General features: G+C 38.7%; 1 protein-coding gene across 7 annotated transcripts in view; it reads left to right on the forward strand.

Moving 5' to 3' along the window:
• UPF2 (UPF2 regulator of nonsense mediated mRNA decay) overlaps window positions 1-25,208 on the forward strand; it is a 101,677-nt gene that overhangs the window by 356 nt on the left and 76,113 nt on the right. For 3 of the 7 annotated variants that reach the window (XR_014818103.1, XM_084980515.1, XM_084980519.1), the window contains exons 1-5: window positions 45-131; window positions 6,148-6,527; window positions 9,842-10,621; window positions 20,805-20,965; window positions 21,960-22,157. Coding sequence is in view for 6 of the 7 variants with exons in the window: in XM_084980515.1 (XP_084836641.1) it covers window positions 6,166-6,527; window positions 9,842-10,621; window positions 20,805-20,965; window positions 21,960-22,157 (1,501 nt within the window). In the remaining variant the exon portion in view is untranslated. Of the gene's footprint in view, window positions 1-44; window positions 132-1,030; window positions 1,226-3,405; window positions 6,528-9,841; window positions 10,622-20,804; window positions 20,966-21,959; window positions 22,158-25,208 lie in introns of those variants that run through there. The other 4 variants (XM_084980518.1, XM_021064994.2, XM_084980517.1 and 1 more) reach the window with 4 other exon arrangements.

Raw genomic sequence — 25,208 nt, forward strand, 5'->3', positions numbered from 1 at the left:
CGGAGGGAGGAGGGGGAGCTGAGGGAAGGCGGGCCCTCGGCTGCGAGCTAGGTGGGGGGAGGGGAGGGGAGAGCCCGAGCGCTGGAGTTGGTGCTGGGAAACCCGGGGCTAATGTTGACAACAGGCTCGAGGTGAGTCCCGGGGAACCTCCTTCTCCTCCGCTCCAACGACCGGGAGGGAGCGGGGCTGAGGGGCACCGGCCTGGACTCCTACTCCCTGGGGGACCCGAGAGGCGACTCCGCACCTCAGCGCTCCGGGGGCGGCGAGCGGGAGCCGGACCGCGGGTCCGGCGTCCTCCTCCTCAGACCCCTCTCTCTCGGGAGTTCCCGTCAACGCGGGAGCCGCCGGCCCGGGGTCGGCCAGAGGGGCGGTCTAGAGGGGTGCCTGCCCCACATGCCGGGGCTGGGCCTCGGGGCCGGAGGCCGGGAGCCCGCCGCGGCGGGGTGAAGGGGCTTGGGGGTGTGGAGGAGGCGAGGAGGTTGGGGAGAGCTCTTCGGGAGCCGGGAACGAAGCGAGGGCGAGGAAGCGGGGCGGGTGCGTGTGTGGGATGATGCGGAGCCGGGGACCGGCCGGAGCGTGTCGGGCTCCGGTGGTGAGGGAGTGTGGGGTGCGAAGTTAGGGCTGGGGCGGGGGTGGTCGGCGCAGGTGACCGTGGACCCCGGGGGGAAGGGGAGTTGTGGCCGGGAAGCGAGGGGGGTCGAGGCGTGTGGAGCAGGAGCAGGGGGTTGTGGGAGCGCTGTGTTTAGGCGCAGGGGTTTGGGTGTACTTGGGAGTGGTGGGCGAGGATTATTCGGTGTGCTTCTTTTCAGTCCCATGGGCCGGTGATTCTTCACTTTGCCTTCATCCCGGGGCTCCAGGTCTTCTCTTGTTGGCACAGTTGAACTAAGGAGATGATCTCGGGGTATTTGGTCTCCAGGTTGGCCAAGCAGAGCCAGCTTACAGGCTTGGGGGGGGGGTACCCTCAGGACCGGACTTGTACTTAGTGAGGCATCGGATCTAAGCAAAACTACCACTCGCTCTTCTCATTTAGCACAGTTTTTAGGTGTTGGTGAGAATTGTACAGCTCTTCAAGAATACCGTTTTTGAACTCTGGCGAAATTTGGGAAAACTTTGAATGAGTCCCTTTTACTGCGGACGTTTCTTTAAAGTCAAAGACTGGGAGGTAATGCCCCTGGTGCGGTTCTGCCCTTAAGAACATTTTGAATGAATAACCCAGAATTAAAAGGTAAAACGGCATTCTTTTACTCTGGAGCATTTTCGGAGCAGTCTCATTGTGATTTCATACATAGTTCATTTGGTACTTTGTGCAGGAATATGATTAAAAGGGAAACCCCCCTTTCTCTGCACTCCAGGTACACACTATTGGTAGTACCTGTTTTCCTAGTAAAGTAGTTTTACTTTCTTTTGCAAGTTCAGAGTATACTTAGAAAACCAAATAAAATACACAGCCCAGGGCCAGGACACTATTTTGGGAGCTAGGAAGGTGGTTTTAAAGCGTGGCTTCCTTTTAAGGACTGTGTGAATGTAATTGTACTTGATAAAATAACTTGTAAGAGCTGATTGTATCCCAATTCAAAGGTCACTGATTTTTATCTTATTTTGAGATAGAACCTATTTAAAAGTTTTGGGTTTTATTTGAAAGACTGTTTGAATACTTTAGGTAAAATATTTGTTTAGGGCATGTGTTTGGTAAGATAATTTAAAGACATTTTTGTATTTCATTCAATATAATTTAATGCTCAGTTTTATTTTTTTAAATTGATACAGAAATGCATACTTATCTGAGTTATGTTTATATCTTTTATTTGGTTTTTAAAATTTTAGAGTCAGAGTATGTAGTTGAAAAGAGCACTAGACACACAGTCTCAGTGCAGCCACTACAACTAGTTGTGTAATCTTGGGGAGGTCACTGTAAAACTTGAGGATTGGAGTAGCTAAAATCTAGTACTTCTAACTTGAAAAATCTCATTTTAGGGTGAACTTTTCGGTGTTGTCTGTGAAAGAATAAACATTTGTTGAATGCTGCCTTACTCTTGTGCTAAAAGTGTAAGAACTCTGTCGGAGAGGTAGCAGTATCTCCTTTTTATTGATAAATAGAGAAGTTACATTGCCCAGTTTCGATAACTAGCAGGTTTCAGAGTTGGGATGCAAACTTAAAGTCTGAGTGACTTTAAAGCTTATAGTATTTTCACATGTTGCATTGTTGCTTTTACATGAACCTTTAGATTTTCATCGTATTTTTTGTTCACTGAAATTTAGTTCTGTGTGTACTTTCAGTATATGTTTGTAATGCAAGGAGGAAATGACTCAAAGAAGGCACCAGGACCAAGACTTAAGGGTCTTATTGAGAATCTGTTTTGTCATGGTCCAGAGCAGAATCTAAGTCATTAATGCCTACTGCAGTTTGATACAGAAAACACAAATCTGTTGAATAGGAGTTCCTGTCATGGTTCAGCAGTTAATGAGCCAGACTAGTATCCATGAGGATGAGGGTTGGATCCCTGCCTCACTCAGTGGGTTAAGGATCTGGCGTTGCTGTGAGCTGTGGTGTAGGTCACAGACAAGGCTTGGACCTGGCATGGCTGTGGTGTAGGCCAGCAGCTACAGCTCCAATATGACCCCTAGCCTGAGAACCTCTATATGCCGTGGGTGAGGCCCTAAAAAGACAAAAAAAAGACCAAAGAAAGAAAAAAAGTCCATTGAATAAATACTGTAGAGAGTCACAAAAGTTGAGTCACCAAAGTTTGAGAGACTGTTATGCTAATAAATGTTGATCTTTTTTCAATTTGTCAGATTCCAAATGAATTTCTTTTTTCTTTTTTCTTTCTTTTTTTTGGCTGGTCCTGTAGCATATGGAAGTTCTCAGTCCAGGGATCAAATCTACGCCATAGCAGCGACCCAGACCACTACAGTGACAAGACCAGATCCTTAACCTGCTGTACCTTAAGAGAACTCCCCAAGTGAATGTCTTAATATTTTAACAGAATTTTTTTTTTTTTTAATTTTTTTTTTTGTCTTTTTTTGTCTTTTTTGTTGTTGTTGTTGTTGTTATTGTTGCTATTTCTTGGGCCGCTCCCGCGGCATATGGAGGTTCCCAGGCTAGGGGTTGAATCGGAGCTGTAGCCACCGGCCTACACCAGAGCCACAGCAACGCGGGATCCGAGCCGCGTCTGCAACCTACACCACAGCTCACGGCAACGCCGGATCGTTAACCCACTGAGCAAGGGCAGGGACCGAACCCACAACCTCATGGTTCCTAGTCGGATTCGTTAACCACTGTGCCACGACGGGAACTCCATTTTAACAGAATTTAATGTCTAATTTCATCTTCATAAATGAGATATTAATTACAAATAGAAATTTTAATGCTGTTCTTTTTTTTTCCCTTTTTTGGCTGCCCCTCAGCATATGGCATTCCCGGGCCAGGGATCAGGTCTGAGCTACAGTTGTGACCTCAGCTGCAGCTCCGGTAACATCGAATCCTTTTCCCACTGTGTGGAGCCAGGGATTGAAGCTGTGTCCCAGTGCTCCCAAGATGCTGCTGATCCTATTGTGCTACGGCCGGAACCCCTGGTGCTATTCTTTTTGTATTCTGAGAACTGTACTTTCTTGTATCAGCTGAAATGTTGTGTGTTGCTGCTAGACATCAGAAAATACAAATTTTTTACAAACATTATTATTATTATTTGCACATAATTACAAATATCCCTAAGTGAAGATTGCCTTGTTACCTTGGGAGTTACCTCGTCCCCAGTATTTTAGCTGGACTATGACTAAAGTTAAAACAGTGTAAAAACTGCTTAGCCATTATCAGAGACTCTTTCTATTCTGAGAAACATAATTCTGTGATTTGTTGTAGTCAGTATCTATGATCAGGTTTTCCAACTGACAGTTTCATACGCTCAAGGTTTTTAATAATGTTAGAAGGATGAGTTCAGTTTCTAGCTCTGTCACCAGCTGTGGAGGTATTGGTCAAGTTACTTGGTCGTGTCTCAGTTTACTCATTTATAAAATAGGGAAAATAATACCCACCTCATAAAGATTTTAGTATTAAATAAGATAATGTGAGATGTTTACTGTGGTACCAGTGAGTAGTAGCTGTTTGTGTTGCCTCTAGACAGTTGGCTTGCTTTAAGGCAAAGGCGGGTATTTAATTGAAGCTGCATGAGAAGCTGATAACTACACTTCCCAGATAATACAAGTATTAACATCATCTTGCCACATAAGCAAGTAGTTATGCCCTTACATATTTTAATGATTGTTTAAACAGGATTAACAGCTTTTTTTGTTCAAGTTCCATCAGTGGTGTTAACTAAAGCCTTTGGGTGTCATTGTCAAAATGAATGCATAGGTCACAGAAGTGGAGGGGAATGAGGTGGTCAGGAGGAGGTACTGACTATGACATGTGCCTTGGGAAATGCTGAAAGTGCTTCTCTGGACCTAGATTGTCTTTCTGTGATAATACTTTATTAAATACTGAAATAAATGCTTTGTGTTTATAAAATATTTATTGTTGCAGATGTTTTGTTTGCTGACCTAGTTTTTATTGGGGTAATTTAATGCCTGTATTTGAAAATACTATGCTTGTTTTTAGCTTTTACTAAAAAAACTAGTTTAAGTAATCCTATATTTCTTAAATGGAAAGTATTTTGATTTTCTTGTGTACAGTTTTCAGTGATTTAGGAGTTAAAACATGAAATGCTGTCCATAGAAGAAATTAGAACATTAAGTTCTAAATAGAGATATATTTTTAGAAAAGAAAATCATGAATTTTGCTGGAGAGTACATTTTTTTGTTCTAGAATTTATTTCCAGTTAACTATATGGAGCCTGTCGACCAGTGCTATCCAACAGAACTTTCTGTGATGATGAAAATGTTCTATACCTGCACTGTCTGATGTTACACTAGCCACATGTGGAATTGAGCACTTGAAACATGAGTAGTGACTAGATTGCTGAATTTCACATTCTGTTTAGTTAATTCACAGTGTAAGTTGCCACATGTGGCTACTGCAGTGGTTTTCAGGGAACATTTGGCTGTGTGTGGAGTAATTTTTGGTTTTTAAAATTTGGGAGGTTCTACTGGCATTTATTGTATAGAAGGCAGGGATGCAGCATTTCAACTTTGTACAGTGCACAGAAGCACACTCCCCTCCTCCCCACTCAAAGGATTGTCTTGCCCCAAATATCAGTAGTTCCAAAGCTCAGAAACCCTGGGCTGGTGGCTCTTGTATTGGCAGATATAGAACACAATATGCAGATTTTTATAGTCATCGTTATGTTTGTTTATAAATTAATTTTGACTAATACTAATAAAGAGATGGAAAATGTAGTCTAATTTTGGATAATGACAGTTTTTGTATTTGAAAGTCCTATAAGGTTAGAGCAGTGAGGTGAAATTTCTATCCTGTCCATTTTGTTAGATGCTTTATAGGAGGCAATAGCTTGTTTATGCTCCCCCTTAAATACTTGTATTTAATATTGTAAAAAATAGTGTCACTAGCATTTCTTTCTTTTTCTTTTTTTTTCTTTTCTTTTCACTCCCCCACCCCTTTTGGTGGCTCCTCAGCATATGGAGTTTCTGGCACCAGGGATCAGATCCCAGCTCCAGTTGCAGTCTGGCTGTGGCAGCACTGGATCCTTTAACCCACTGAGCGGGGGGATTGAACCTACATTCTGGTTCTGGTGCTGCAGAGATGCCACTGATCCCTTGTGCCACAGTGGGAATTCCTAGCATTTCTTAATGGTTGTGAAATGTGGGAGTTAAAACTGATTCAGAATGTTCTCAGATACATCTTGAAGTATTTATGATTAAATGTTATGTTGGTTTGAAGTTGATAGTGATTGAATCTAGGTAATGGGCACATGGAAGTTGCTTATATTGTGCTCTCTACTTCTGTGTTTGAATTTTTCCTAAATAAAAGTAAAAGAAAAAAAGTACTTAGACATAGGCATAACTAATAATGATAGAATATGGACTATGACCAGTGAATTATTTTATCCCAGAAGTAGTATTCATTTTGCATATATTTTATTTAATCTCTTACAGTTGCTAAGTTGCATTAATATGCTTTACTTAACAAAATAGTGTCACATCACTAAAAAAAGTCACTGCATCTATAATGCTAACATTCTTTTACTCTTACAGATTGTCCTGGGTAACATAATGCCAGCTGAGCGCAAAAAGCCAGCAAGTATGGAAGAAAAAGAATCTTTACTAAACAACAAAGAAAAAGACTGCAGTGAAAGGCGGCCAGTGAGCAGCAGGGAGAAGCCAAAAGACGAGATCAAGCTTACTGTCAAGAAGGAGGTTATTAAGGTCCCTGAAGATAAGAAGAAGAAACTAGAAGAAGATAAGAGGAAAAAAGAAGACAAGGAACGCAAGAAAAAAGAAGAAGAAAAGGTGAAGGCAGAGGAGGAATTAAAGAAAAAAGAGGAAGAAGAAAAAAAGAAACATGAAGAAGAAGAGAAAAAGAAGCAAGAAGAGCAGGTGAAACGTCAGCAGGAAGAAGAGGCTGCCCAGTTGAAGTAAGAACGTTTATTTTAGTTATTGATATGCAGGAATGGGAAGATTGGAATGTTTTAGAAAAACAGTGATTATTTGAAATAAAACTTCCAGGGTGCAGTTTCTTGACAGTTGGGAGTGTCTTAATTTACTTGTTCTGTTAGTTTCACTTGATTAGGGGCACGCTTACAGCGCTTTCATTCTTTAAATAATTGTAATCTTTTTATTTTTTCATTTTTATGGCTGCACCCATCACATATGGAAGTTCCCAGACCAGGGGTTGAATCTGAGCCACAGCTGTGGCAACACTGGATCCTTTAACTCCCTGTGCCCGGCTGGGGATTGAACCTGCACTTGCATAGCAACCTGAGCCACTGCAGTCAGATTCTTAACCCATTGTGCCACATGGGAACTCCAAATAATTATAATCTAATCTTCAATGAATATTTTTGAGGTGTAGGGCAATCTGAGTTGTTTTTGTTTTTGTTTTTTAAAGCTTTTTATTATGGTATAATATGCTATCTTTCCAGGTTGAAAATCTTTAGTTCTTAATGGCTGCCATTTGTTGTCTTATTCTGTGCCAAGCACTTTGATTTTATCAGTACATGTCTCTAAGGCAATCCTAATGAGGTAAGCTTTATGATCCTTATTTTACAGATTAAGAAAATGAAGCTTCAAAAGGTTAAATGACTTGCCTAAGGTCATAGTAAATAGTAGAGCAGCTGGGATTTGAACATAGATTGGGCTGAATTTAAAACCTTTGTCCTTGAGCATAATTCCAAAATGCCTCCCATGGAGTTCCTATTGTGGCTCAGCGGTTAACTAACCCTAAAAAAACAGCTTTCCAGTCTTATCTTTATTTAAATCTACTTTCACCTTGTAAATTTGTGCAAGTGATATAATACACTATGAAAAATGAGGTATAGTCATCATGGGAAGACTACCAGGATATAGCAGAAATGGCAGTTGTTGAATAGTTTTTGAGCTCTTCTCTTCATATATAATTTAAAAAGCTGTTTGCAAGCATGAATTTTTATGACTCTTGAATAGCTCAGCTACCTATTTTCTTACCAAAGTTCTTTAGTACTTCCGTTTTAATGAGGAACTAGAGCCTTAGGTCTGAAAGACACTAGTAGTGGGATATTCAGTTTTGGAATATTCAGAACCATGATTCTTGAACATTTCTTATTTTCTATTTTAGTTTTTAGATATTTACAATGGGAGTTCCCATCATGGCTCAGTGAGAACAAATCTGACTAGCATCCATGAGGACGAGGTTCATTCCCTGGCCTTGCTCAGTGTGTTAAGGATCTGGTGTTGGGCTGTGAGCTATGGTGTAGGTCGCAGATGAGGCTCGGATCTGGCATTGCTATTGCTGTGTGTAGGCCAGTGGCTACAGCTCCATTTGAACCCCTAGCCTGGGAACCTTCATATGCCCATGGGTGTGGCCCTAAAAAGACGGGAAAAAATATTCACAAGGATATTTAATTTCACTGTAATATTGGTTCTTTCATCCCCCTATACAAAGAGCTTAAAAACAAAAAAAGCAGCCAATACCCCAAGTTGTTTTTTTTTTTTTTTTTTTTTTTTTTTTTGCCTCCCTGAGGCATATAATGTTTCTAGGCCAGGGATCAGATCTGAGCTGAAGTTGTGACCTACACCGAAGCTACTGCATCAATGTGGGATCCTGTAACCCACTGTGCCCAGCCAAGGATCAAACCTACATCCTGGCATTGCAGAGATGCTGCTGATCCCATTGTGCCATAGTGAAAATGCTCCCAGTTCCTTTTTTTTGTTGTTATTTGAGGCATAGGGAAGATCCTGGGTCAGGGATGTAACCTGTGCCACAGCAGTGAAACTCAACTTTTTACTGATAAAAATTCAAACATGCAAAATGGAATGGAATAATCTACTACCCCTCCCCATCTACTCTACATCAACAATTACCCTTCCTCCCCCCCCCCCCCCCGGAGTATTTTAAAGCATCACATTGTTTCACCTGTAAATATATATGTATATATATCTATCTTAGATTAATATTCATTCTATATCAATTTTAAATAAAGATGATAATTGAGTTATTTAATACATATATATAATGAGATATGCTTTCTTAACATATACGCTCACTGCTACCTTGTGTTTTGTGGCTGGAAGACTTCCAGGAGAGATTCACATGTCCATATTCCCAGTTATAGATGCAGCTCTGTTAACACATTGCGACTTTTAGTGGAAAAAATCATAGAATTATTGGGTAGCTCAGAGAGGGTTGTCTCAGAAAGATGAAAATCTACTTTTTTAGAAATTTATCTTATTTTTTATTTTTTTAAATTAAAAAATTTTCCCCTTTTTTGGCAACACCCTTGTCATATTCCTGGGCCAGGGATTGAATCCAAGACCCAGCTGTGACAACACCATATCCTTAACCCACCGCGCCATAGCACAAGCTCCAGCAGTGTATATTTTAAAGTTAGATATTTTGGTATCTCAGAAACCTCAAAGTCAGATTGTTCCCACTCTCCCACTCCTGCCCAAATTATTTTACTACTTCTACAATTTAAACATGTTTCATCTTTTCAATGGTAGATTAAAAAGGTAGACTCATTTTTAGTTGTTTTTTTTTTCAGGATGAACCTAGTCTGTTAACCTCTTATTAAAGGGCTTTTATCATATAGTTCTGACTCCTTTACAAGTTTTCTTAATTACTCTTGACTTTTAAGACCTACACCTAGCAAGGTGAAAGGTTTGTTTAGGGGTTCCTGTTGTGGCTCAGAGGGTTAAGAACCTGCCCAGTATCTGTGAGGATGTGGATTCAGTCCATTTTTGTTTTTTTTGGTTTTTTTTTTTTCTTTTTAGGGCTGAACTGTAGCAAATGGAATTTCCCAGGCTAGGGGTTGAATTAGAGCTGCAGCTGTTGGCCTATACTACAGCCATAGCAATACCAGATCTGAACCTCATCTGTTATCTACACCATAGCTCGTGGCAGTGCTGTATCCTTAGTGTACTGCAAGGCCAGGGATTGAACCTGCATCCTCATGCATACTAATAGTAGTTCGATTCTTAACCCGCTGAGCACAATGGGAGCTCCCAGAATGGGTTTTAATCTAGTTATTCAGAGCCCTCCACTTTTTGTGTTATTAGTAGACAGTGTTGTCATCATCCGAGGTCATTTATCAAATGCCTTTAAAGTAATGAAGGGACCTCTTGCATCTTTTGTTCCTCTTGGATTCTTGTTGCTCATCTGATCACTTTTTCATTGACGTTTACTCTTATGGGATTCATCAGTGATGCTTCAGAATAGACAGGGTATTTTATTTACTTGTTTGTTTTTTTATAGAGAGAAAGAAGAATCCCTCCAGCTTCATCAAGAAGCTTGGGAACGCCATCAGTTAAGGAAGGAACTTCGTAGCAAAAACCAAAATGCTCCAGACAACCGACCAGAGGAAAATTTCTTCAGCCGACTAGACTCAAGTTTGAAGAAAAATACTGCTTTTGTCAAGAAACTAAAAACTATTACGGAACAACAGAGAGACTCCTTGTCCCATGATTTTAATGGCCTGAATTTAAGCAAATACATTGCAGAGGCTGTAGCTTCCATTGTGGAAGCAAAGCTAAAAATATCTGATGTGAATTGTGCTGTGCACTTATGCTCTCTCTTTCACCAGCGCTACGCTGACTTTGCCCCATCACTTCTTCAGGTTTGGAAAAAACATTTTGAAGCAAGGAAAGAAGAGAAAACACCTAACATTACCAAGCTAAGAACTGATTTGCGTTTCATTGCAGAATTGACAATAGTTGGGATTTTCACCGACAAGGAAGGTCTCTCCTTAATCTATGAACAGCTAAAAAATATTATTAATGCTGATCGGGAATCCCATACCCATGTTTCTGTGGTGATTAGTTTTTGTCGACATTGTGGAGATGATATTGCTGGACTTGTACCAAGGAAAGTAAAGAGTGCTGCAGAGAAGTTTAATTTGAGTTTTCCTCCTAGTGAGATAATTAGTCCAGAGAAACAGCAACCTTTCCAGAATCTTTTAAAAGAGTACTTTACGTCTTTGACCAAACACCTGAAAAGGGACCACAGGGAGCTACAGAATACTGAGAGACAAAACAGGTGATTTTCAATTGTTTCTCAGAATTGAGAATTTATTTTGGAGCTCATACTTAAAAAATTTTAAAGTCTTCATGCCACTGAAAGAACTTGTGGAAAAGGGCTCATTGCAGGTGATTTCTTAACATTTCAGGAAAAGTTCACAGTGTAACAGTCTAAGTACTCATGTTTAAATGTGAGTCTTCAATAGATTTTATCTCTGATTTTAAAAGAAATCCGGCAAGTATATGGTGATTTTTACTTTGTGGATCTGTTATCTGCCTGTGATTTAAAAAACTTTTAATGATGAGGGATAAATTTTCTTTTTTCTGTCACTTATCTGCTATTATTTTTCTGTGTTTCACTGTTCCCTCTCTTTATTGTTTTGTATTTCATTGTTTTGTATTTTAGTTTATTGATGTTACTCTTGATACTTGCTCATTCTAAGAAAACAAGTCTTTCATTAGCACTGATCTTTTAGATAAGAAATTTGGAAAATAGTTTACCAAAGTAGCTGTGAGAAATTCTTTATGTACAGCTGTGTAAAGTGCATTTACAGGAGGCTTCTCTGGGGACATCCATTCCAGATTCTAAAGGAGCAATGTGTGTGCCTGTGGTGAAGATGCCTTGATTGTGATAAGATACCATAGACTACTGTGTAGCATCTGTACCTAGACAGTGGCAACGAGCTGGAAGTTGATGCACTTGGTGGTATTAGGTCACCTTCTGTGGAGGGTTGGATTTGGAGGAGGGCTGTACAGAAAGGAGCAGCCTTTGGCTGAGTGCTTTACAGCTATTTAAAGTGTGAATGTGCGAGAGACACTTACGCCTATAAGCTTGTAGTTAGAGGACTGACTCCTTTAAGTAATTACCACTAGAGGGTGATTGACTTAACCAGGTAAGACTGTAGCAGTGTATGCCATGAGCTCATTTGGGTCGATAGCTAGATAGGTAGGTGCAGAGGCAATCTGGCTCAGCCCTGGTAGCTGAAGATCACTCAGGTGAGGATTTAAGATGGCAGTGGTGCTCTTTAATGTTTTTTAAAAGAAATGATCCTTATTACATGTTTCTTAACAGTGATGACTCTCAAACATTGAAGAGACAACTTTGAAATGTATTTCTAGAGTCAGTAATGGATTAAAAAGGAAAGTAGTAGTCCTCTATTGATAGTTCTCACATATTTAAGGTTTCTTAATTATGATTTACATAGTATTTTGTCATTTTTCTACTCTTTTCCCTTTCCCATATATTCTACCTAATATATCATAGCTGATTTTGAAAGTATGCTTTGATTACTTTTTAATTGGTATTTTAAAGGGGTGTGTGTGTGTGTGTGTGTGTGTGTTTGGCCTCATAGAAGTTAAGAAGGTAGAGAGATTCTGTAATGATTTAATCCGGTCATCCTTCCAATGCAAAATGGAATCCATTTTACAGATTACCTGGTGTAAGCTATTCTGCAAACATCTCAAGTTAGTGCTCTGAGCCATTCCACTGTTGAACACATCTGTTTGTTAGGAATTCAAGCTGAAATTTAACTCCCCATAAAGTAGTTCCTTTTGTTTTACTTCTTTTTTCTGGTTTAGTTGGAATAAAGCTACTCAAAGTGGGGGGTCCATGAACTGTTTACTTGTTCACGGTGAGTTAAGTAGAGAGACTAAGTATTTAGACATTTTGATAGTAATTTTCCATTGCCATGCTATTACTGTATTTTATAGATGTACATTGATTGGGAAAGAAATTATTCCTTTATGGCAGATAGTTTGAGAAGCGTTGGTATGGGACATGTCTCTTCTTTTATACCATGATGTCTCAAATATATGCAGACTGCCAGGATGCTTCCCTTTCATCTTCTCCAGGCTGAATACCTTTGGTTCCCTCAGTTTGCTCCATGATTTCTAGACACTTCACTAACCTTAGGTCATTTGTTTGGATGCCTTCTTATCTTCCTGTGACCTATAGTTCCATTAGTTGTTTCTTTTTTGTCTTTGTAGGGCTGTACCCAAGGCATATGGAAGTTCCCAGGCTAGGGGTAAAACCAGAGCTGTAGCTGTGGGCCTACACCACAGCCACAGTGACACCAGATCTGAGCTGTGTCTTCCACTACACTGCACCTTGAGGCAATGCCAAATCCTTGAACAGGATAGTGTTGAGAACACAGCTTTGTGGCTCTTTGCTAGAAACTCTTATTCATTAAATACAGAACTGTTAGCCTGTAGTTATTAAAGGAGGTTATTTACTCTGTAAATTAACCTTAGCATAGTGACAGTCATTTTATCACAGGAGACTGTCCAGTTAGGTGTAGTAATTTGGGGGAGGTGAGAATCTTTGGCATACAGCTAAATAAGTCAGTCGTGCCTTAGGATAGCTTCAATTTGAGCAGCCTTTGTAGTGAAGATTTAAAGGACTGACTGAGCAAAGAAGACACAAGGAATTGGATTAGTGCAGAGTTCTACGTGGCCTGTTAGTCACCTTACTTCTAAGAGGGTACATTCCCGTTAAAATGACCAGTTTCCAAAAGTGTGTCCTTCCCAGTCATTATGTGGTAGGTATTTTTGAGGTTTTTCTACATCAGAGGAATAAATCATAGGCAGTTAGTTGTTTTTCCCAGTTAGGTTTCTCTTAGGCAAGATAATGCTAGAAATCAAAGTGCCAAGTTAGTGAATATTTAAGATTCATACATGGTTAAATTACTCTAAGCCTTTATTCAGTATCTTAATGATGGTTTAAAAAATGAAATACTCTGTATTTTCAGTCCAAGGATTATAAATGCTCTTGGTTATTGTAATTAACTTAGGAGATGGCACTGTGCTTAGAGGTTGTGAAGTGTTACTGTGTACTCATCAAAGTCTCTACTTAGGCAATCCACTTGTGGCGCAGTGGGATAAGAATCTGGATGCTGCTGAGGCTGTGGAGCGGGTTCGATCCCTGGCCCTGAAACTTCCACATGCCTCAGGTTTGGCTGAAAAAAAGTCTATGCTTAAACATTCATTTAACTAATTGAAAAAAATAGAGTAATTGTTTTTTAAACAAGTAAAAAAATTTTTTTATTCAAGTATAGTTGATCTGTAGTGTGCCAATTTCTAGCAAAGTGACCTAGTCTCACACACACACACACACACACACACACACACACACACACACACACATTTGACCTAGTCTCTCACACACACACACACACACATATTCCCTTTCTTATGTCATCTTCCATCATGGTTTATTCCTCTGGTATTTTCTTAAAAATACTGTAATGTATGAATAAAAACCGTAACTGAATGAGACCTGTTGAGTCTCAGCTGTTCTTTTACTGTTACTTGGGTGGATAGATATCAGATAGCTGAAGGATTTCCACTTGTCAGCCAGCAATACAATTGACCCTAGGGTTGGGTGCATTTTAATAAATTGAATTTATAAGCTTTTTTATTTTAAGTACAGAATCTTATTTTTTAAATGCATTTTGGTTAAGTGATCTGGGAATTAATATTTATACATTTAAAAATATTGCTGGATATTTTTAAATGTGTAAATATTAATTTTACCAATTTAAATTAGTAGCTTTACTCCTTGCTAAGTTTTGCTTTTTATTACGTTCATTGCTCTTTATACTTGAAATGCCTTGTACTTTGAGATATTCTCATTGAGGTAATATTACTTAGTATTTTGGGGGCATTTAATAAAAATTGGCTTAAGGAGTTCCCGACTTGGTGCAGCGGAAATGAATCCGACTAGGGGCCATGAGGTTGCGGGTTCAATCCCTGGCCTCGATCAGTGAGTTAAGGATCTCACTTGCTATGAGCTGTGGTGTAGGTCGAAGATGAGGCTTGGATCTGGTGTTGCTGTGGCTGTGGTGTAGGCCAGCAGCTGTAGTTCCGATTAGACCTTTAGCCTGGGAACCTCCATGTGCCTCTGGTGCAGTCCTAAAACGCAAAAAAAAAAATTGGCTTAAGAAATGATTTAACTTTATTAGATATAACTTAATGTTAATTATGTAACAATTCATTTCTTCCGCCATAGTGAAATTATGAATTTAGATATTAGGTCAGAATTCTTGCTTGAATAGTTCTCAAGTGTCTTAATTTTTTTTTTTTCTTCTTAATTGGTGGGAAGGATGGCAAGTTTGTCTTTTCAATACTGGTGAATTATGATCTTCATGATTGTCTGCTCAGTCCAGAAGCAGTACATGATTTGATGTAAAGTTTAGTAAGGGAAAAAAATGTAGGTAGAATGTAGGCTTTTCCCTTGTTATAAAACCAGAGAGTTTTCTTTTATTAATGCAAACTCATGAGGCATTACTTGAACAATGTTGAAACCTAAAAAGACATTAACCTGAAATTAAATAGTGTTGCTTTTACCTTTCATGTTCCTTCCAGGCAAGTTGTACCTTACCTTTACAGGTAGATTGTTTTGTGTTGTAAGTATTTAGACACTGTTAAAATACTGTATCATTATACTTTAGACAACAATTTTATAAGTGCCCTAAAACTGTCTCTTAGATGTTCTCTAATTTCGAGATAATGACTGACATAGCTGGTTAATAAATCTGTGGTCACAGTTATGCTTGACTATGCTCTAGTCGCTTTTCATACAAGATTATATGACATTGATAACTAAGTTCTAAAATGAAACCACGGAAAATACAAGTTCTCATGAGACTATAACAGAGTGTTAAAGGAAATGAGAAATGAAACCTAGTAGGTTTTCATGGTTGTTTTCAGGATTTGGCTATATGTTCTGTTATTTTCTATGTCTTCGTAAGGACAAGGCTAAAATGGATTTTCTGTGTTCTTTCCAAGATTTTTTTCTTTTTTAATTTGGCTAATAGAAGATTAATACATGGTATTGAAGTTTTTGCCTTTTCTATAGTAGGCTCTGACATTTTTTTTCTCTTTTACATTGATGCAGTGAATCAGATGTATGATCTTAATTGATCCTTGTATTACTCTTGAAAGAAACATGCATTTTGAAGGTGCTAGGTCAGATTTAGGGATTAAAGAGCTTGCCCATTGTGATTTGGACAGCAAATGACAGAATCAGGTTCTCTCTTACCTCTTCAAAGTATGCTTTTCATATCTTCCATAGTACTTGTCTTCATCTGCATTTAGTACTTGTTTTTGCTTTTTAGGGCTGCACCTGCAGAATATTGAAGTTCCCAGGCTAGGGATTGAATCAGCTACTGCTGCCGGCCTACGCCACAGCAACACCAGATCTGAGCTGCACCGGCGACCTGCACCATACCTCAGTGCAATGCCGGATCCTTAACCCACTGAGCGAGGCCAGGGGTCGAACCGGCAACCTCATGGCTACTATTTGTGTTCGTTATTGCTGAGCCACAATGGGAACTCCCTTTAGTACTTATTTTTAAAAGTGTCTAATAAACACATTAGTTACTCAGGACTTACAAAGTCAAACCCAAATGAAAGAAGGACCCATAAGAGGACAGAGAACAAGCACCTCTATGTGGGAAGTCTGGCATTTGATGTTTGCATTTGAGAAACATTCTAATTCAGTATAGGGTACCAAGTGAATCATTTTACTTTAATTTCAGAATCAGTATGTAGTCCAGTAGTTATGAGAATGGACTCTGGAGCCAGACTACCTGGGTTTAAGTTTTTATTTTTTTTGTGTTGTTAGTGCTGCACTCATGGCATATGGAGGTTCCCAGGCTAGGGGTCGAATCAGCTACAGCTGCCAGCCTATGCCACAGCCACAGCAACATGGGATCTGAGCCACGTCTTTGATTTATACCACAGCTTACAGCAGCTGAGCAAGGTCAGGGATCGAACCTTTGTCCTCATGGATGCTAGTCAGGTTCATTAACCACTGAGCCACGATGGGAACTCTGGGGTTTAAGTTTTAGATGTCATTTACTCATTCTGTAACAAGTTACCTCACATTTCTGTGCTTTGATTTTCTCTTCTGTAGAATGGAATAACAGTACTTTACCTCTGGGGTAAATGTGAACAATGCAGTGAATTCATATGTTTAAAAGCATTTAATAACAGTATTTGACACATTGTAAGTATTCAGTAAATGTTAGTTTGCTGTTAGTAGTATATTGCCTGCTCAATCCTTCAGAAAGTTATTTTTTTTCCAGTGGCTGCACCTGTGGCATATGGAAATTCCTGGCCAGGGATTGAATTTGAGCCACAGCTGTGGCAGCACCCACTCTGCTGGGCTGGGAATTGAATCCATGCCTCTGCAGTGACCTGAGACATGGTCAGGTTCTTAACTCACTGTGCCACAATAGGAACTCCCAGAAAGATTTTTGAATAAGAACTTCTCTTTGTGCTTTTTTCATGATTTTGAAAGTTTGTAAGACTTTTTAAACTTTCATAGCTTTATTTTAAAGAAATCATTTTAGAAACAATACAGAACAGTAAACACTGTACAAAATAAAAGAAATAGCAAGAAAGGCAATAACAGTAAAAATGAAAAAATAGAAAAAAGAAAAATATCTCAATACTTGAATTTTTGCGGCATTTATGGCTGTTCTTATTTATAAGATGTAATGCTTGATTCCACAATGAACTGTTGGGGATTTTGTCAGTTTGACAATATTAAATCAATATTAAATACAATATTTAAAACACTTCAGAAATCAAACATGGATGTACTTGATACCTTAGAGGTGCTTCCAGGTAGTGATGTCTCATGTATTGAATGAAGGAGGTCTAACCCCCCCACCCCTTGGGCTGCCCTGTTGCACATGGAGTTCCTAGGCCAGGGATCAGATCCAAGCCACAGTTTGGCAGCACCAGCTCCTTAACCCACTGTGCTGGGCCAGGGATGGAACTATCATCCCAGTGCTCCAGAGACACTGGTGATCCTGTTGTGCAGGAACTCCTCTTATGTTTTATTTCAGTGAATAAGACTTGGAATTAGTTTTGTTTTTATTTTTTACTGTTTGTCTTTAAAATGATACCAGTTCCTCCCTAGTGCAGTGATAGCACGAGAGGGAGTGAACTTGTTTATAAAATTATATATTTAACGTGATACTCAGTTATCTCAGTTATGAGAGGGATGGCAAACTATGGTCTGTGGGTCAGATTAGGCCCACCACTTATTTTTGTATAGCTGGTGAGCTAAGAATGGTCTTTACCTTTTTAAATGGTTGAGGAGAATCAAAAGAGGGATATTTTGTGAAATATAAAATTATACAAAGTTCAAATTTTGGTGTCCATAAATAAAGTTATATTGGAACATAGTCACACTCATTTGTTTACATACTGTCTGGCTGCTTTTGTGCTATATGGACAAAGTTGAGTAATTGCAACAAAGACCATATGGTCTGCAAAGCTTAAAATATTTATTATCTGGCCCTTTGCAGAAGAAGTTTGCAGACCTCTAATTTATGACAATCTCAAAAGAATGTCTTCAACTTTCTGTAATAGAGGTGCTTCTGAAGAGATTGTAATTAAAATAATATCTGGTGAATCTTATCTTCATCTTGGTTTTGCTTAGTGATATATTCCTATGGAATTCACATAAGAAATTTTGGTGAGATTTACACTGATGTGCAGAAAAGGTACTCTGGGTCAAATGTGCTGTGTATGTTTCATTTGCTCTTACAGGTCTTCTAAAAATTTAACCAAACTGGAAATTTTTCCTGTGGACCTCATAAATTTATATAAAAAACCCTGACATTATAGTACACTCATTAAAAATTGTTTTCATTTAAATTTCTTTAGAACCTCTGAATGATTCTAAGGATTTTGAATGTTCAGGCACCTATGATGGGTTCTTTCTCTGCTTGAAGTCTGTAGTCTTAACTGTATTCTGTGGGTTTAGTCAGATGTTTAGGAAATGTGTATTTAAAAATGCTCAAGGAAACTGTATGACTGTATAAATTTTGTGTATAACAGAACTCTTCGAATGCTATTTCATTGGTATCCTGTATTGTTTTCTCTGTAGTATAAGATTTGTGTAGTATAAGATTTGATTAGAAAACCAACCAAAAGCTAAGCTTTTTTCCCCCCACTTTTTTAACATGATTTGCTTCTGAATAAACTCTTAAGTTTTTTTGATAGCAATTTCTAATAACTACAGAATATTTTAGAGTAGCCTGCTTTTGAGTATTAATTATTAAAATCATTTAATTTTAATGTTTTTTTTTTTAACTTCAAAAGTGACATAACTTTTTTTTTTTTTTCCTTTTTAGGTCTGCACCCTCGGCATATGGAAGTTCCGAGGCTAGGGGTCTCATTGGAGCTACAGCTGCCACACACACCACGGCCACAGCAATGCTGGATCTGAGCCTCGTCTGCGACCTACAGCATAGCTTATGGCAACACCAGATCCATAACCCACTGAGCAAGGCCAGGGATTGAACCTGCAACCTCATGGTTCCTAGTTGGATTCGTTTCCGCTGCGCCACTGTCCAAAAATGACATAACTTCTAATTAAAAGTTCTAACAAGCTCAAAGTAATGGCAGTCATTCTTTTCATGACTTAAATGTTTTTAAATGCTTAAATTTTTGTTTTAATTTTAAAAATTTATTCATAAAACTTATTGAAATTTTGTTTTTGCCTGTAAATTTAGTCTGAAATAAATATTTGGAGAGAAAAAGAAACTACTCTTTAATGACAGTGCTTTTTGAGGAATACGTTTTAGCTTGGATAATGGTTAAACTATCTTGGGCATTTTACTAATATGTTTGTAGAATGATATTGTGTAATGTATAATTACAAGAAAATGAGTGAAATTTTCTTACTTTAGATCCTAATAGGCCAGATTTGGGGAAAAAAAGATTTGGATTTAATGAATAGTAATGTGTTGATTTATCTTGTGCTTGTAAATGGGAACTGATATTTATAAAATAGAACATGATGAAATTTAAAATGGTGTAGCATTTAAATGAAGGTTTATGTGAATAGGAGTGGGCTAAGATTGGAAAGCTTGGAAATTGTTCCAGATAAGCAGGGATAAATAAGTTTAGTCATGGATTTTCTGCTTCTTTTTTATAACTTTTAAGAAGATAACACCAAAAAAACCTTGAACTAATTTTCTTCATTGTTCACAAAAAAAACCCAAAACAAGGAACAAAAATGCTTAATGGCTGGAGTTCCCATTGTGGAGCAGTGGTTAATGAATCCGACTAGGAACCATGAGGTTGCGGGTTCAATCCCTAGCCTTGCTCAGTGGGTTAAGGATCCGGCATTGTTGTGAGCTGTGGTGTATGTGGCAGACTCTGCTCAGATCCCACGTTGCTGTGGCTCTGGTGTAGGCCAGAGTCTACAGCTCCAGTTAGACCCTAGCCTGGGAACCTCCATATGCTGAGGGAAGTGGCCCTACAAAAGGCAAAAAGACAAAAAAAAAAAACAAAAAAAAACCAAAAAAAACAAACTTAATGGCTGAATTTATAATTTATGATTGACTTTTTGAAATCCGTATTGAATTTGCATTAATAATGGTTTAAAAATTCCAGATGTTTACTACATAAATATTTAGTTATAGAAAAATTGGGTCCACCTGTAGACATTTTAGTCATCTATACTAATAGAGTAAAATTTTTACTTGATTCTGTACAGTTTGAAAATTAAAAAAAACATTTCATTAGTTTTACATTTCTAATTATGGATGGCTTATTAGTGAACTGTTTGCAGAATAGAAGAAAACCTGTGTCCTCTGCTCCTCCGGTGGCCTGGCTTTGTTTGAGTGGATTGCTCAGTTAATATTTGTTAAATAGATAAATAACAAGTACTTGCACAGTAGAGTGAGAATTGACTGCAGGGAAGATGTAGGCTGTTTCATGATCTCAAATCATATTCATAAGTTTAAAGGTATTGATTTTGTAACCTGTTGTTTTTGAAAATTAATTTGTATGTCTGAGGGGAATATGGCTGTGACAAAATACTAAAAATTATTTAGTGGCATATTATTGAATTTTATATTTCTGCAGACATAATTGTTCTTTTTAAAATTTATTTCTTTTTCGTTTATCTGCAGGCATAATTGTTAATCGCTCTTCATATTTTCTAAAGAACCAATGTTAAAATTTAATTGTATAAAAATTTTTAGTTGTTTAGGTGAATCTGATAACATAAGTTTTAATTTTCAGATATATCTTGGAAATGTTAAGTATTAATAAGTTGTTGAAGGTTGTTAATAAGATTGTGTGATAAAATCAAATTTCATGGAACATTCCCAGTGTAATAATACATTATCTCATCTGCTTTGATAAGATTATCAGATTATTTCATTTGTTTATAGGCGTATTCTCCATTCTAAAGGGGAGCTAAGTGAAGACAGACATAAACAATATGAGGAATTTGCTATGTCTTATCAGAAGCTGCTGGCAAATTCTCAATCCTTAGCAGACCTTTTGGATGAAAATATGCCAGATCTTCCTCAAGACAAACCAACACCGGAAGGTAAGATATCCTTAAAAAAAATATATATCGTGATTATTTTAGTAAGCACTAATTACTTATATCTTGTCAGATGTGTATTATTGAATATGGATGGCGTTTTTGTTTGTTTTGCTTTTTAGGGCCACACCTGTGGCATATGAAGTTTCCCAGGCTAGGGGCCCAATCAGAGTTGCAGCTGCCCGCATATACCACAGCCATAGCAACTCGTGATCCAAGCCGCATCTGCAACCTGCACCACAGCTCACAGCAATGCTGGATCACCAACCCACTGAGCGAGGTCAGCGATTGAACCTGGATCCTCATGGATACTAGTTGGATTTGTTTCCATTGTGCCACAATGGGAATTCCAGAAGTTAATTAAACTTTTAGTGTTCTGGATTTAAGAATATATAATTGTATGTAAAGATAGACTCAGTGTGTGTATGTGTGTGTTTGTAAATATATCTGGCTTTCCACCCTCTACTGAAATATCTGTATTTCTTCATGGTTCTTTACCCTCTTTCCAGTTATTTATCAATTGACCATTTGAGGCAGTCTGCATTATACCAAGTTTTATTTCAAAAGGAGGATGGTTCTTAAGGGCTTATGGTCTACTTTTGAAGATAATTGTGATATAAGTAGTACAGAGGGTTGGGAGTCTTAAAGAAAATTCTTTGTGAGGGAGGTGGGAGCTTTTAGGACTTTTAAGTTTTAGGAATGGCCAGGCTTACATATTTCTTATTTTGGTTTTAAGATTCATGAAGGAAGGCCTAATTTATTAAATGGCTACTTAATCTCATATCCATTGCTTAAAACATTTAAGAGAAGAGCTTCTTTATCCTAGGTTTTACTCCAGTCTGTTTGGTTTAGAGCTTTACTTAAAACAGAGTTTGTGATCTGATGGTAAAGATGGTTACATAAATAGTCCAGAGTGCTTGTTGATTGAAGAAGCTTCTTTCAGTTGAAACACTCAAGATTCATTGGTTTTAATTCCATGTGATTTGTTTTATTGTAGAGCATGGGCCTGGAATTGACATATTTACACCTGGTAAACCTGGAGAATATGACCTGGAAGGTGGTATATGGGAAGACGAAGATGCTCGGAATTTTTATGAGAACCTCATTGATTTGAAAGCTTTTGTTCCAGCCATTTTATTTAAAGATAATGAAAAAAGTTGTCTGAATAAAGAGTCCAACAAGGATGATTCCAAAGGTAATTCTGGAGGACAAATTTTCTATTAAGTGCAATAAAAATTAGTTCAAAATAATATTTGTAAAAAAATTTTTTTTAGGAGTTCCCATTGTGGCGCAGTGGTTAATGAATCCGACTAGGCGCCATGAGGTTGCAGGTTTGATCCCTGCCCTCGCTCAGTGGGTTGAGGATCCAGCATTGCCGTGAGCTGTGGTGTAGGTCGCAGACGTGGCTCGGATCCCGTGTTGCTGTGGCTCTGGTGTTGGCTGGCAGCTACAGCTCTGATTGGACCCCTGGCCTGGGAACCTCCATGTGCCGTGGGAGCGGCTCAAGAAAAAGACAAAAAAAAAAAAAAAAATTTTAGCTACTAGTTATGTAATACTAACTTTGAGTCATTTGGTTTATAAAATGAATGACAGAATAATATGGAATGGAGCATGAAAGATTGATAAACATTTAAATTAATGTGAAACAATTTGAAAATGTTTATTTATAATGTGATTAATTCATGTGAAATCTTGGTAAGATTTGCATTTCCCCCAGTTGGATTGTTAGGGAAGGAAGCTCTTTCTAGGCTAGATAATCCTTAACTCTTTGTGAGGAAGTTACTTTAGAGAAGTCAGAAGCTTTGTGATCATTAATAGAGTGGGGGTCCTGAACACCAGTTACATATTTTCTAAAGGGGATTCTGCCAAATTGTAGAAGTGAACAAGAGGATATCCATCCCTTTTCCTTTTGCTGTGTCTTAATAACAATCAGTCTTTCCCTCTCCTCTTTACTGGATCCTTTAAAAAACAAATCAAAGCAAATCGTGAGTACTCAGAAACCCCCTGGGCCTCCTGTCCTTTTCTAGCTACTGTCCCATCTCTTTGTTAAGGATTCCTCCTGAGGAAATTGGCTGTATCTGGATTCTTTACTTTCTTGTCTCCTCATTCTTGAGTGTACTGTAATCTCGCTTCAGCCCTACCTTTACCTGAAACCGCTTTTGCCTAAATTTCCAGTCACCTTCGTGTCACTATGTCATGTGGGCAGCTTCCAGTCTTTGTCTTGTTGGATCTCTAAAACCATTCAACTCAACTTGCTGCTTTCCTCTTGGAGCATTTCTTTTCCCCATGGCTTTTGTGGTACCAAACTTTCCTGGATTTTCTTGTTCTTATCTTGGGCTTCCACTTTCATTTGCTCTTTTGGCTGTCAGTGTTTCTCAGAGTCAGATGGAAGAGAAGGGCGTAGTCTGTTTAGTAACCAAGTCTGCTTATGGTTAATCCAACCTCTTAGATATATCTCAGATTTGATTTATCTTTATTGCTACTTTTCTAATCTAAACCATCTCACCTCTTAGCCTGGGCTACTGTATATAGATCTCCCTCTGCTTATGATGGGGTTATGTCCCAAAATACCCATTGTAAGTTCGAAATACCTTAAGTCAAAAATACCCCAACCCTCCAAACACCATGGCATGGCCTAGCCTCCCTTACAGGGCTCAGAACACGTTACCCTTACTTTGTCTCTCCATTTTAGCCTCTGCAGTAGGCCAGTCTTCTTGCCTCTTGGCCTTCGTACATTGCTGTTTTCTCTCCTCACCATATCCTACTTGACTCCTTCATGCATTCTAGTTTGATTCCCTCAGTAGAGTGTACATGTCTTCGGAGCAGGGTCACGTCTTAAGTTCTTCTAGGAACGTTCAACAGCTAAGCAGTAAATGCTGGATTTTTGATAGACGTCAGGGAATGCTGGGGAGTGAATGTTTGCTCCATATACACAGAAGTTTTGTCTGTTACAAAGTTATATCCTTAGTGCCTAGCATGTAGTAGAAATTTAAATATTGGTTGAGGAGTTCCTGCTGTGGTACAATGGAATTGGCAGGCTTCCTGGAGTGCCTGGACACAGATTTAATCCCGGCCTGGCACTGGGGGTGAAAGAATCTGGCATTGCTACATCTGTGGCATAGGTTGTAACTGCAGCTTGGATCTGACCACTGGCCCGGAACTCCATATGCCATGAGGCAGCCAAAAAAGGGAAAAAAAATGTTGTTTGAATGAAAGGATGAATGAATGAGAAAATGGTCTGTCTCCATTTAGAGGTAGCAAAGCCAACCCATACTAGAGCTTTGATTCTTCCAAATACATTATGGCATCCTGTATCAGTAAAACATTTCCACTTTCAGTGCAGAAATTATGAGATCAGGAACTGTCAGAGAAGATGGGGCTGAGAAATGTAATGCATTTGACCCTTGAACAAGGTGGGGGTTGGGGCGCCACCCTCTGTGCAGTGGAAAATCTGAGCACAATTTACAGTCAGTCCTGTAGTTGGCTGTGCACATTCATAGTTCTGCATGCCAGTGAATTCACCCAGACTGTGGATCATGTGGTACCGTGGTGTTTGCTGCTGAGAAAAATCTGTGTGTAGGTGGCCATGGGCAGTTCAAACCTGTGTTATTCCAAGGGTCAACTGGAATTTTAGTCATTTATGCTGTAATTCTACCACTCTTTTAAGCATAAATTCTTGAACTTGGGTTTTCTAGCTTTTTACTTAGGAAGATTTTCAAACACAAATGTAAGGCTAGTAGAGTAAATTGGCAGTTACCTATCACCCAGCAACAGTTATCAACACTGTGCCAATCTTGCTGAAATTCATCCAGTTCAGTTCTTCTTTCTTTTTTATCTACAATTTCTGGCAACTCGAAGTTTTTGGTTGCCTCTAACTCCTGGTATCTAATTATAAGGATGTTTCCCTAATAGGTCTTTCTACATCTTTCTATGTCTACATCTAGTCTGCATATTTTTGGTAGATTAATTTTCAAATCATATCACATTACAGTTTTATCTCTTGCCCTAGACCACCCATCAAAGACATACTCTGTCAAAGACAAAGTCTGAACTCCTCAACTTGAGAGTTTTAGATCCTTCTTTTTTTTTTTTTAGATACTTTTTTTTTTTTTTTTTGTCTTTTGTCTTTTTGTTGTTGTTGTTGTTGTTGCTATTTCTTGGGCCGCTCCCGCGGCATATGGAGGTTCCCAAGGCTAGGGGTCGAATCGGAGCTGCAGCCGCCAGCCTACGCCAGAGCCACAGCAAC

The sequence above is a fragment of the Sus scrofa genome, chromosome 10 (assembly GCF_054392235.1).
Source record: "Sus scrofa isolate SSC_HxYL_T2T_F1_AM1 chromosome 10, Sscrofa_HxYL_maternal_Yorkshire_Landrace_v2.0, whole genome shotgun sequence".
Taxonomy (NCBI): Eukaryota; Metazoa; Chordata; class Mammalia; order Artiodactyla; family Suidae; genus Sus; species Sus scrofa.